This window comes from Schistocerca serialis, chromosome 2, assembly GCF_023864345.2.
Source record: "Schistocerca serialis cubense isolate TAMUIC-IGC-003099 chromosome 2, iqSchSeri2.2, whole genome shotgun sequence".
Taxonomy (NCBI): domain Eukaryota; kingdom Metazoa; phylum Arthropoda; class Insecta; order Orthoptera; family Acrididae; genus Schistocerca; species Schistocerca serialis.
In genome coordinates, this window is record NC_064639.1 from 43,231,040 (window position 1) to 43,245,288 (window position 14,249).

The following is a 14,249-nucleotide window of genomic DNA, read 5'->3' on the forward strand; positions in this document are numbered from 1 at the left end:
ATTCTAAATGTCAATTCCTGTCACCGACGCTCTATCAATCGCCTGTTGATATAATGGAGTAATATTTCTTGCTGAGGTAATGTGCTGCTGTGTTTACTACGCACAGTCCGCGGCTCGTGGTCTTGCGGTAGCGATCTCGCTTCCCGCGCACGGGGTCGCTGGTTCGATTCCCGGCGGGATCAGGGATTTTCTCTGCCTCGAGATGACTGGGTGTTGTGTGTCTTTCATCATCATTTCATGCTTATTCACTAGCAATTCGCCGTAGTGGTGTTGAAGAACTGGTGGAGCGGCGGCCAAACGGCCCCGCGAGGGGTCTCCCGGCCACCAATGCCATACGCTCATTATTATTACTGTGCACACACTCACTGGTCTGGTCGAGCCCGTTGAAGCTGGGGCAGCGCTGCTTCGCCGTGGTCCCCGCCCTGGTGGGGGGCCAGCACAGCACCTGGTCCCACGTCCAGTTGCAGTACAGGCCGCCTGCAATCACAGCACACAGCGATGCGTTTTACCACATGGAGAATTGAATGAAACAGGCACAACAATTCAAGGTGTCATAAACATTTGCGAAATTTATTCACTGTTCTGAACAAAACGTCAGGTCTAGAGCTTTCCGTATACACAATATTTCACAGAGAACTGATATGTAAATGGGTTGGTTAGATGTTTTGGTTCAAATGGCTCTGAGCACTATGGGACTTAACATCTATGGTCATCAGTCCCGCAGAACTTAGAACTACTTAAACCTAACTAACCTAAGGACATCACACAACACCCAGTCAGCACGAGGCAGAGAAAATCCCTGACCCCGCCGGGAATCGAACCCGGGAACCCGGGCATGGGAAGCGGACTAGATGTTTTGTTCGTTTACAAAATGTCTACCAGATATTTGTCACCCGCAATATAGGCGCAATATGATTGTAAGTGTGGAAGAATTACAAGACCTGATCAGTGGAATGAACGGTATACTGAGCACAAAACATGCACTGAACGTTAAAGAATGAATAACGCAAGAAATAAGGACCATTAGAACCGAGGTTATCGACACGTGTAACACGAAAACTACGGACAACGAAGTAGATAGAGGAGAAAGATGTAAAATAATACATGATGGACAAAATAAGAAGGCTGTGAGAAGCAGATTCGCGCAAACAAGGCATTCTTAGGTCTTCTAGGAAGAAATTTCTGAAAGTATGTCTGGAGCACAGCATTGTATGGAGGAGAATCGTAGACTGTGGGGAGACTGGAAGACGAGGAGAATCGGAGCGTCTGAGATATGGTGCCATGAAGAATACTGAAAATGGAACTGATTGGTAAAACAAGAAATGTGGACGTCCTCCGCAGAATTGTCGATGAGTATATGGCAAAAACACGCTACTAGAAGGTACAGAATTGAAAGATAGGACGTTAAGACATCAAGGAGTATCTTCTGTTAGATCACAGAGAACGGTGAGGGGAGGCCAAGAACGGAATATTTCCAGCAAATATAGAGGAGACCGGGTCTAAGAGCCACACTGAGATGAATATGTTGCCACAGCGGAGGAAGTCGTGGTAGGCCATATAGAACCTGTCAGAAGAAGACACTAAAAACAAAAGAAAGGAGGAAATAACGCCAGGTTGATTCTGGATATGTGAAGGAACTGGTGAGTTGAAAGCAGCATTCAGTGAACAGTAGGCAGCTCTAGGGAGATTCTACTTTTAGGAGTGGAGGAGCGAATTGTCTATTAACGAGGAGGTCATTACAGACAGAGTATATTGTTGGTATGATAGGGAAGAAGGGCAGCAGAGTCTTCCTTGTTCTGTTGGAAGAAGATATTGTATACGACCAGATAAAAAATTATCTAATACTAGAAATGAGTGAATAAGACACCAATCACGTTACAGTGAACAGAGTGGAACGAGGTGGTAATGAATACTACCCAGTGACTGATTTTGATTAGCTAGATGCCACAGATGGTGAAAATATTCGAGAAATGTGTGATGAAAACAAGAAATTGTTCATACAATCAAGACAGACAAAAATGTAATTATGGTCAGGGACCTCAGTTCGATAGCACAAAAAGAAAGAGAAGAAAAAGTGGTTGGAGAATGTGGATTGGGGAAAGAAATGAAAGCGGAGGGCGACTGCTATGATTTTGCATGTAGCACAATTTAATCATCGCCAACAAGTGGTCTATGAAAGATAGCAGTATACGCGGAAAAGATATGGGCACACTGGAAGGTGACACACAGATTAAACAGTAAGACTGGGAAAAAATATAACTTACGGTAGGTACAAGTACAAAGATGGAAAAAAAAATAGAAAACAAACAACAAAGTACTTGCATTACAAAGCATATAAAACAGGAAAGTAGTCTTTCGGTAATAATGTTCAATATATACACCAAAGACTCAGTGAAATAAATAAAGAAAACATGAGTGGGATTGACGTTCAGGGTCAAAGTTGATCAAACTTTGTGTAAAGTAGTGAAATTGAATAGGAAATGCATGACATTTTGAATGGAATGGAGTTTCTGATAACAATATTAATCGAGAGTGAACCCAGTGAATACGAAGGTAATGAAAAGTACAGAAATGATTAGCGATAAAATTAGAAAGTAAACTGGTATCACAAGGTACACGGAGTGGAAGAATTCTGCTACTTTGGAAGCAAACTGACACAAGGTAGACGAAGCAGATAGAATGGAAAAAGTAGAAAGGAACAGGGAAACAGGACATTCCTGGGAAATGAAGTCTGCTATTATCAGACACTGCAGTATCGACGAAATCTCCATCGACCACACCACTCGCAGCTGCAGTAGTGACAGCACCTTTGACCCATCTCCGGCGGGGAGTGAGTGACAATTTCAGACGAGTTTAATAAGTCTTATCTATGTGTTTGATTACAGGCAAGCTCTCGATAACATATCACAAAGTTAAGATCAGCAGTGGGTACCTTTTCATTTTAATATTGATCGGAGCCGAGCATTTGCGAGGTATGGCAGGCAAGCCAATTAGTATAATTTCGTTGGGGGCCTGTACTTCTCGTGGGCGCCGCGCGAGCTTTCTCCATTGCTCGCTGTTCTCCTTCGGGTGGCCACGCATAAGAGCCGCCAGAGGACGCTCAAATGAGATGATCTCACAGCACGCGACTCTGATTGGCCGGTGCAGCCTTTTAAGCAGCCACAAATCAGAGATGCCTCAGATCAAGTGCATCTACAGGCCTATGAAGATGGCAGAGAGGAACTATATATCAACGTAGCATTATGCTACTGTTTTGTGTTAATGTTCAGCAACTTATGCATGTGAATCCACATTCAAGACTATTCGGTTCTCTCTAGATCACTGTCGTCATTTGTGTATGATTCTGCACCACTAAAGAACCTACAGCGTCCAAACTCATTTTCAACTCCATTATTAAATGTAGATTGTGTAAATAAAGTTATTCATATGTTACCTTTTTGTAGGTGACTTATGGTATTTATTGTCATCTCGTCTACTGCTACAGCAGACATCGAACTTAGTGTCTGTTTGGAGCACAGCATTGTATGATAGTCAATTATTCACTGTGGGACTACAATAAAAGACGAAAATTGAAGCGTTTGAGAAATGGTGTTACAGAAGAATGTAGCAAATCATGTGAACTGATAATATAAGAATTGAGAAAGTACTTTGTAAAACTGGTAATGAGAGGAACATGTACAAAGCATTAGAAAAAGAAGGAATGTAGTGACAGGACGTGCCTGCAGACGTTAAGCAATCGCTCAGGGTCAGTCTGCCTTCCCCAGTCGTGCGGCGCGGACGTCTGTTTACGTCCCTGCCGCGGTGCTTAGCGCGTACGCGCTTTTTTACTTCGCGTTAGCCTTCGCTAGTGCTTGCTCTTTCGAACTAGAAAGACTCATTCGTACCGTAAATCTACTATCAAGATCAGCTATAACAATGTATTTGCACGACCGAAAGCATCTGAAATAGAACGATTTATACGTGAAGAAACTAAAATTGAACCACAATATATGACTGGCGCCCACAAGCAGTATGGTCTACGTCAAACTGATCAACGACACGGTGTGTGACAAGATCGTATACGACCATAAACATGGACTTAAATTTAAACATTCAGACGACCATGTCGGAACAGTAGCAATTAATCATGCAGGAAATGGGTTGAGAACTGCAAGAGTATTTGAGCTACAATTTGAGGTTCCGGCTGAGATCGTGGTTAACGAGCTCCAACCCTACGGACGGGTACTTAGTCGCCTAGCAGGAAAAGGGACAACCTTTACCACGCACCCGGCATTCAATGGTGTGCGACAAATACGGATCGAGCTATCAGAACATGTGCCGCCTTATCTCACAATTGGAGGCTGCAGAGCGATAGTCATTTATGACGGTCAGCCCAAAACTTGCTCAGGTTGTGGTCAGGATGGCCACGTCCGCTCAGCGTGTCTCCAATGAAGAATTGCACAGATACCGACAAGTGAATCTGTGGCACCACCTGTGGCGACGGCTTTCCCTCTCACATACGCAAATGTGTTCCGGACGCCCAACCGAACAGTCATAGGTTGCAGTAGCTGGTCAGGCCAGCCGAAAAGCCGACGACGGCGGCTGACGACGTAAACACGGTGACCGCGGCGACGTCCCCCCCCCCCCCCCCTATTGATCAGCAACGACCGATACCACCAGTAGGTACAGAGATCGGATGAGCAAAAGGTCATCGACAGTCGAATAGTGCCAACGGCTGCCTTCGTGTCCGGCTGCAGTGGTCGACAGACACAGTCTCTCTCATTCGGGTACGGGAAAGCACACACGTGTTGAACCGTCTCCGAAATGGCGCGAGAAACGACGTCTAATCCCGTCGGACGACCCCTTAATACGTATGCAGAACGACAATAAAGAAACGACCGATGAAGATGGCCACCTTACAGAGGATCCCGAGACTCCTCATCCGAACACCACTGGCTCGACAACAGCAGCATACGTCAAGAGCGACCTCAAGAATTTGACAACGCACGGCAACTTGCAGTCCATTGCCACTCCGAAGTATTAGAGGACGAGCCACAGAGAGGCGGCGCTGGGAAACCAGGGCCGACGAAAAACTTGTCCCAAGGAGACTGAGTTGATGATTGTGAAGAGGACTCAACGATAGTAGCAACAGGCGACAAGGTGGGTGCGGCACCCCTCTTATGTTCAACTTATAAACAACGACGGTGGGTAGTGTGGGGTCACTTACCGCGCCAGCACAACAACAGACGGCGTAAGCTCCCATGAGTGATATACATGCGACGGAACGAAGAAAAGCATATCGACTTCTTTCTGTCGATATCTACTGAAAGACATGCTCCAAGCAGCGGACATCGACATCGTCCTCCTACAAGATGTATACGTCGATGAATTTCCTGTCATGTACGGGTACGTATCTCATATATCACACGCCTCCGAAACTGGCAGCGGCATAGCAATACTTTTCAAAGAAGGCGTCACGGCACATGATGTACTGTACCCACAATCGGTACGGGGATTAGCAATGACAGACTTGATGTACGACTCATCAACATACAAGCACCATCCGGTGCAGACAGGAGGCGAGAGCGTTCCCGCTTATTCGCAAACGAAATTGCCCCGCTCTTCCAAGGTCTACACGACCGATTAACCCTAGGTGGCGAATTTAATTCTGTATTTGCACGGAAAGACCGTTTTCCTCGATATAATCCGTGTTAAGAATTACGAATGTTGGTGCAGAGTGTGTATCAGGTTGACATCTGGGAGCATGTCCATGACCTCCGTCCTGGATACTCCCATACAGCAACTCATTCTCGACCGAATGTATGTCGCACGCAATCTTAACGCTGACGTCCTGGAAGCATAGCTGTCGCCTACAGCCTATACCGGCCATGCAGCATTAGTATGTACAGTCTCCCTCCGGCGACAGCAAGTGTGGCGTAGCCGCGGTCCCCTGAAAATGCGGAACAAATGTATTCTCCGGAACGGCAAGAGGCGGTACAACGAGCAAAGGCCAAAATTATATCCATCATGGGACGCCACCTAGAAGGTACGGTGGTCAGGGTGCATCGGTGGATACATTGTACTTACGAGAAGACATACCCGGATGACAGAACACCAAGGGGGGATTGGAAATAAGATTGTCCATTGTGATATGTGTTTTATTTTATTTATGTAACGGGAGAGTAATGTTCAGTTTACTAGCTTCAATCAGTACAGAAATATTATTTGTGGTATGACAAAGCAGATGTTGTCACCGAAATTTAACTTCACTTCAATGTTATATGTAAACCAGGATTTGCTTTAATTTGTGAAAGATATTAATTGAAATTTGAAGCATAAGTGGACAAGTATTTCTTTTTAACGTAATTCTATTGTGTTTTTTATTTCTTATGTATGATTACCTTCCAAAGCTTACTACTTATGACAATGTTTTTATACAGAGTTATTATAAATGATTGAAGCGATTTCACAGCTCTACAATAACTTTAATATTTGAGATATTTTCACAATGCTTTGCACACACATACAAAAACTCAAAAAGTTTTTTTAGGCATTCACAAATGTTCGATATGTGTCCCTTTAGTGATTCGGCAGACATCAAGCCGATAATCAAGTTCCTCCCACACTCGGCGCAGCATGTCCCCATCAATGAGTTCGAAAGCATCGTTGATGCGAGCTCGCAGTTCCGGCACGTTTCTTGGTAGAAGCGGTTTAAACACTGAATCTTTCACATAACCCCACAGAAAGAAATCGCATGGGGTTAAGTCGGGAGGGCGTGGAGGCCATGACATGAATTGCTGATCATGATCTCCACCACGACCGATCCATCGGTTTTCCAATCTCCTGTTTAAGAAATGCCGAACATCATGATGGAAGTGCGGTGGAGCACCATCCTGTTGAAAGTTGAAGTCGGCGCTGTCGGTCTCCAGTTGTGGCATGAGCCAATTTTCCGCGTACTACGCGTGAAACTTGCCCGCACCCGTTCAGCCGTTTCTCCGCTCACTGCAGGCCGACCCGTTGATTTCTCCTTACAGAGGCATCCAGAAGCTTTAAACTGCGCATACCATTGCCGAATGGAGTTAGCAGTTGTTGGATCTTTGTTGAACTTCGTCCTGAAGTGTCGTTGCACTGTTAGGACTGACTGATGTGAGTGCATTTCAAGCACGACATACGCTTTCTCGGCTCCTGTCGCCATTTTGTCTCACTGCGCTCTCGAGCGCTCTGACGGCAGAAACCTGAAGTGCGGCTTCAGCCGAACATAACTTTATGAGTTTTTCTACGTATCTGTAGTGCGTCGTGGCCATATTTATGAAATCGCTTCAATCATTTGTAATAGCCCTGTATATAAAGAAATTTTTAATCTCATTTTGTAATACCAACAAAGGGTTACCATCTTTGATTAGTAATCTAAACAACATCGGTCTTGGGTTCGATACCCGCTTAATTTTTGATTAATAATCAGCATATGGCGGGCGAAGGCTTCCGGCGTAAGTCACCCTTGTTCTGTCAACGGCCTTGTCAAAGAGGCCGGAGGAGCAGAAAGAGGTTCAGTGCACTTTTTTGTCCATGCAGGATGCAGAAGACAATGGAAACCAATGCACTGAAGACACATAACGCGTATCCACAGGACATGCGACGTGTATTTGACGAAGTGTCCAAGGGGGAGGTGACCATTAAAAAGTTTGAAAAATCAACGAAAGAATAACGTTCTACGAGTCGGGGCGTGGAATGTCAGAAGCTCTAATATGGTAGGGAAAAGGGGAACGCAAAGGCTCGCTCTAGATATAGTAGGGGTCAATGATGTGAAATGGAGACAAGGATTTCTGGTCAGACGAATATAGAGTAATATAAACACCAGCAGAAAAAGGTATAACAGGTGCAGGATTCGTTACGACTTGGAAGGTAGGGTAGAGAGTGTGAAACAGTGAACAGATAGGGTTGTTCTCATCAGAATCGACAGCAAACCAACACCGACAACGATAGTTCAGGTATACATGCCGAGTCGCAAGCTGAAGATGAAGAGACAGAGAAAGTACACTCCTGGAAATTGAAATAAGAACACCGTGAATTCATTGTCCCAGGAAGGGGAAACTTTATTGACACATTCCTGGGGTCAGATACATCACATGATCACACTGACAGAACCACAGGCACATAGACACAGGCAACAGAGCATGCACAATGTCGGCACTAGTACAGTGTATATCCACCTTTCGCAGCAATGCAGGCTGCTATTCTCCCATAGAGACGATCGTATAGATGCTGGATGTAGTCCTGTGGAACGGCTTGCCATGCCATTTCCACCTGGCGCCTCAGTTGGACCAGCGTTCGTGCTGGACGTGCAGACAGCGTGAGACGACGCTTCATCCAGTCCCAAACATGCTCAATGGGGGACAGATCCGGAGATCTTGCTGGCCAGGGTAGTTGACTTACACCCTCTAGAGCACGTTGGGTGGCACGGGATACATGTGGACGTGCATTGTCCTGTTGGAACAGCAAGTTCCCTTGCCGGTCTAGGAATGGTAGAACGATGGGTTCGATGGTTTGATGTACCGTGCACTATTCAGTGTCCCCTCGACGATCACCAGTGGTGTACGGCCAGTGTAGGAGATCGCTCCCCACACCATGATGCCGGGTGTTGGCCGTGTGTGCCTCGGTCGTATGCAGTCCTGATTGTGGCGCTCACCTGCACGGCGCCAAACACGCATACGACCATCATTGGCACCAAGGCAGAAGCGACTCTCATCGCTGACGACGACACGTCTCCATTCGTCCCTCCATTCACGCCTGTCGCGACACCACTGGAGGCGGGCTGCACGATGTTGGGGCGTGAGCGGAAGACGGCCTAACGGTGTGCGGGACCGTAGCCCAGCTTCATGGAGACGGTTGCGAATGGTCCTCGCCGATACCCCAGGAGCAACAGTGTCCCTAATTTGCTGGGAAGTGGCGATGCGGTCCCCTACGGCACTGCGTAGGATCCTACGGTCTTGGCGTGCATCCGTGCGTCGCTGCGGTCCGGCCAAGGTCGACGGGCACGTGCACCTTCCGCCGACCACTGGCGACAACATCGAACTACTGTGGAGACCTCACGCCCCACGTGTTGAGCAATTCGGCGGTACGTCCACCCGGCCTCCCGCATGCCCACTATACGCCCTCGCTCAAAGTCCGTCAACTGCACATACGGTTCACGTCCACGCTGTCGCGGCATGCTACCAGTGTTAAAGACTGCGATGGAGCTCCGTATGCCACGGCAAACTGGCTGACACTGACGGCGGCGGTGCACAAATGCTGCGCAGCTAGCGCCATTCGACGGCCAACACCGCGGTTCCTGGCGTGTCCGCTGTGCCGTGCGTGTGATCATTGCTTGTACAGCCTTCTCGCAGTGTCCGGAGCAAGTATGGTGGGTCTGACACACCGGTGTCAATGTGTTCTTTTTTCCATTTCCAGGAGTGTATATGAGGACAATGAAAGGGTAATACAGTACGTAAAGGCAGATGAGAATCTAATAGTCATGGGGGACTGGAGTACAGTTGTCGGGGAAGGAGAAAATGGGCTTGGGAATACGAGAGTAATTTCAGCTTGTAACAGCGAATGCTCTGTTCAAGAATCAAAAGCGAACGAGGTGTAGTTGGAAAAGACCAGATTTCATTTAGATTACATCATGGTCAGATATTCCGAAATGAGATTCTGGATTGTAAGACGTACCCAGGAGTAGATACAGACTCAGATCACGATGTGGTAGTGATGAAGAGTAGGCTGAAGTTCGAGATTAGTCAGCAACAATCAATAAGCAAAGAAGTGGGATACAGAAGTACTAAGGAATGACGAGACAGGCTTGTAGTTCTGTAGGGCTACAGATACAGCAGTAGGAAATAACTCAGTAGGCAGCACAGCCGAAGAAGAATGGACATCTCTAAAAGCGGCAGTCACAGAAGTTGGAAAGAAAAACATAGGTACAAAGAAGTTAACTGCGAAGAAACCATGGGTAACATAAGAAATAGCCGGCCGGTGTGGCCGTGCGGTTCTAGGCGCTTCAGTCTGGAACCGCGTGACCGCTACAGTCGCAGGTTCGAATCCTGCCTCGGGCATGGATATGTGTGATGTCCTTAGGTTAATTAGGTTTACGTAGTTCTAAGTATAGGGGACTGATGATCTCAGATGTTATGTCCCTTAGTGTTTAGAGCCATTTGAACCATTTGAACCAACTACAGAGCTTAGCTTGTTTTGTTCAATATCCAAATGTTTCACACTATCCTAGTATGGTAACTGTACAGAAATACTGCAGGTTCTGTAGTTTTATGGTCTGGTACGTGCGCCTTGCTGTTGATGATTTGAATGTGGAATATGGCAGTTCGAAAGACGTCCGTTTGCTATTCGTGCCTGAGATACATGGCCAGTTTACGGCCAAGCTACACAAGCCGCCGCCTTTTTACACCACCAAGGAACCGTAGAAGTAATTACAATATCAGTATAAATAATGTTTGTTACATGCATCCGATTTATAAGTTCATTGGTATATGCAAAGAACATGACAAAATTCTTGTAAACTCGTCGAACGTTATACTTATATTGTAAGTATGGTTGAGTGTATACACGTGTGTGTGTGTGTGTGTGTGTGTGTGTGTGTGTGTGTGTGTGTGTGTGTGTTTGTGTCTTTGATATAGTGCAATTACAAGCAAAGATAGTAATTAATAAGGGTGGCATGTAGCGCTCTGCTCTGCCATTGGCTGACGTTGAGACGTCAGGGTGGAAGCTGGAGCTCAGAAGCAAATGACACGGCACGCGCGTTTTCCTCAGAAATGTACGTACCTAGACACAAACATTTAGACTACGTACTGAACTGATTATTGTGATCACCCGGCGATTCTCCCGGTTATTTTGACGAGCTGTCTCAGATATTCTTGCTCTGTCTTTTAATGAAAACCAGCGCAAACGAATAAATTTGCGAGTTCTACAGTAAATTCTAATTATCTTTTTGCGTATTATGAGGAACCACACACCAAATGTTGCACGCAACTTCCTAATGATGCCCCTTTCTCTCCTCTCCAGAAGTGCTAGAAGTTTGTAACGGGAATTTCCGAACATACTGTATAAATATAAACAACAATTTCATTTGGCCTGGTCCAAGTCTTTCTATTACAACAGCTGAAGGCCAGGTTAAGACGAAGACTGCAAAATGGGAGCTCCGGCTGACGTTTGATCCTGCGACTTCACGGGTTCCAGGCACGCGCTTTTCCGCTTGACGACCATGTCGACGTATACCTCACTATTTAATACACACACAGTGTTGAGTGACTTTGCGACTATCAAAATGTGTGACATTAATGGCCATATATTTTGACTGCACTGTCTTACAAGCTTGAATTATTTACGTCGTCAAGACCGAGACCTCAGAATTTAACAGCAGTTTCGTCTTGAAATCTTTTCCCTTTTCGGAAAAAAGGGGTTATACAGATCACGTGTGTTTTGATTTTTTTGAGTTAGCACCTTAAATTTTTTACAACGCCAAGAAACTGTAGATGTTACTATATGGCATAAATTTAATCTTGACATATCTACCTGTTCTTTAGAAAAGGGGTCTCAACAGAAGGAGAGACAGACAGACGAACAACTAACGTCAAAGGAAAACAAAAAGTCATTTTACTTGATTTAATTACAAATTAACAATTTGCGGTTGTTTTCCTTTGCTTGTACCCTAGGACCATGCTTCTTGCCAAATTTTATGATTTTAGGTCAACGGGAAGTAACCTACAGATTTTGAGTTTACCGTTATCAAATTATGTGAGATAGATGATTGTACCTTTTGATTGCACTCAGTTAGAAGCTTAAATTTTGTACACCGCCAAGGTACCACAGACATAAATTACAGTTTGATATCTCCTGCAAAAAATAGGTCTTAGCAGATGCACAGACAGTCAGATCTACCCTATAACGATTTAGTTTTTACCAACTGGGCTACAGAACCCTAAACCCAGCGGCAGGCACGCTTAGATTCCCCCTCTCTTACACATAGAAAGCAGAGCGATGGAAACGTTCAATAAAGCAAATACTGCATTATATCTACAATAACAAATGCCGAAGTCGACATGCCGTCAGAAACGAAGCGATGGAATTTCTGTCAGTAAAAAAAAGTGGCAGATGAAATATTAGCTTTTCTGCAAGATGCATCAGTGGAATGTGAGGTGTCGTATACGCTCTATTGTTCGGAAAATGTACATGAGGAGTACAATGATGACGATACGTGCTTAACAAGTGAAGGTGATACCGTAACTGGTGTCGAGCATGTAGTCCTTCAACCTTGCCGGACAAGGAACCACAAATCTTACCTCCCGTGAAACGTGCTAAAGGACAACCGTTGTCCAAGGAACGGGTACTAATCATAATTACGTATATGAAAGTTTACCTGCAGAATAGTGAAAAAAGCATGTAACGTAGAAAATTATTACGAGTTGTCATCTTGCATTGAAAGCGAAGTTTGCCGTGGAGTCGGGAGGAGAGCAGATTTTGGTTCTCACCGTGGCACGGCTGACTCCAGCTACTCTGCGGAGAGAGCCGTTGTAATTGCTTAACACCGCGTGCAGTTCGTTACACATACTTTCTGTGAATCTGAAGAAGTACTGTTATATATTAATCGATCTTTTTCATACATGGTGTACCAAATTCTATGGATAACAGAACCCTACTGCTAAAATTTCAAATCAATAACTTCAATATTTTCGAAGAAATAAATTTTTTCCTAAAACACACATAATAACTGTTCTGAAATTGTGAAGCCGAGCTAGAGACTGTAATATATCGATCTACAGTGTCAAATTAAACTACAGTCAAGAGGACAGGTTCATATAACCTAATTTTCTGGAGTTTACATTACTTTCAAGGATTCCTGACGTAATTAACGGCACGTGGAAAATTGTTATTGCATTGTCTTTTGGTTGTGTGAGTGTTTTAGTGAGACTGAGAGAGGACATACATAGAGTGAAGAATGTGATATTTCATTAAAAGTAGGTGAATGTAAGCATTAGAAAGTTGTGTAATCGGGGAATTTGTGACGTATGTGCGAGTGAGATTAATTTTGTAAAAGGCAGCCAGAAGGGGCGTTGGTTATTAAATTTATTAGTAATTTATTTTGTGAAGAGGATTCATATTCTGGTTTCTTTAAATTTCATGTAGTTTCCAAATTACGAGATTTATAGTATAAAGTGATTTGACTTGCTGAAATTAGATATACAGCGAGTATAAACGTGCTCGAGATGATCTGATTGGTTGCGTAACATACTGGCCAATAGGAATTCATCATTTCCCGAACGTTTGTGTAGGGCTTTGTGCCTCAGACCTATGAGTCGAGAGAGTCGCTTGAGAGCCGTCTTTTAGTTAACACCCGTTTAACTAACGCTCAGCTACTGCCCATGGACTGCGATGATCAAATTTGTACCAATACGAAGAAAGCCGCTTGTTGCATCGGTTCTCACGTAGTTGATGAAAAGTGATGTCAGCTCGAGTATTTCGAGAAAGTTTAAGGTTTGAGAGTGATTTATTTTAGTAAATTTCGCTTGAGAACATCTCAAGTAATACGTAAACTCCGCGTGGCGTGTTTCGTGCAAATTACGAGACCTCTAGCAGGTCTTCCAGCTTCTTTTTCACCTTCCTGGATGGTTTTTTCTTGCTTTCTTGGCCAGACCTGTCTGCATCGGCTATCCTCATTTTATCGCAGTGTTGCAGCCCATTGATCATATTTTCACCAGGATTAATTACCGTCCTTTTCAGTACCCAACACTTTCCAATATTACCACAATTGAATATAATAACGGCATCATGAACTCCTAGTTTCATTGTATGCATGCCTACAAATACAGTTTTAGGAAGGCGGTTGCAAATTATGCTGTTAAACCATTCATTTAGGTTCTGTGCCTGACCATGCAGACATTTCCTTAGAAGGTCAGGATGAGCCAAATCTCTGAAAATAGGTTTATTTGCTGTAATAACAGCAGCCGGAAGAGAATGCTGGTGAGAATAAGATTCTCCAGTTGCCTGAGGCCTATTGTATTTGCACGACGAATTTTCTCCTGATGGAAACAATCCATGACGTTGCTTATCATCAGTAGGGGACTTATGGAAGAATATGGCCGAAACATCTCTCTTCATTGCCTCCAGATTTTCTTTACTTCTTCTACTTGCCTGCCGATAGTATAATTGCGAATTTTCTATTTCAGTTTTATTTAACCGACGCTGTCGGGTCAACAACTTTCCATCTTCTAATTTTTTTCTCTCAT

General features: G+C 44.7%; 1 protein-coding gene across 1 annotated transcript in view; it reads right to left on the minus strand.

Annotated features, from left to right (window-relative positions):
* Positions 1 to 14,249, minus strand: part of LOC126455428 (PDF receptor-like) — a 378,273-nt gene that overhangs the window by 274,020 nt on the left and 90,004 nt on the right. Inside the window, exon 3 of the mRNA XM_050091178.1 lies at positions 367 to 477. Within this exon, the coding sequence (XP_049947135.1) occupies positions 367 to 477 (111 nt within the window). The remainder of the gene's footprint in view (positions 1 to 366; positions 478 to 14,249) is intronic.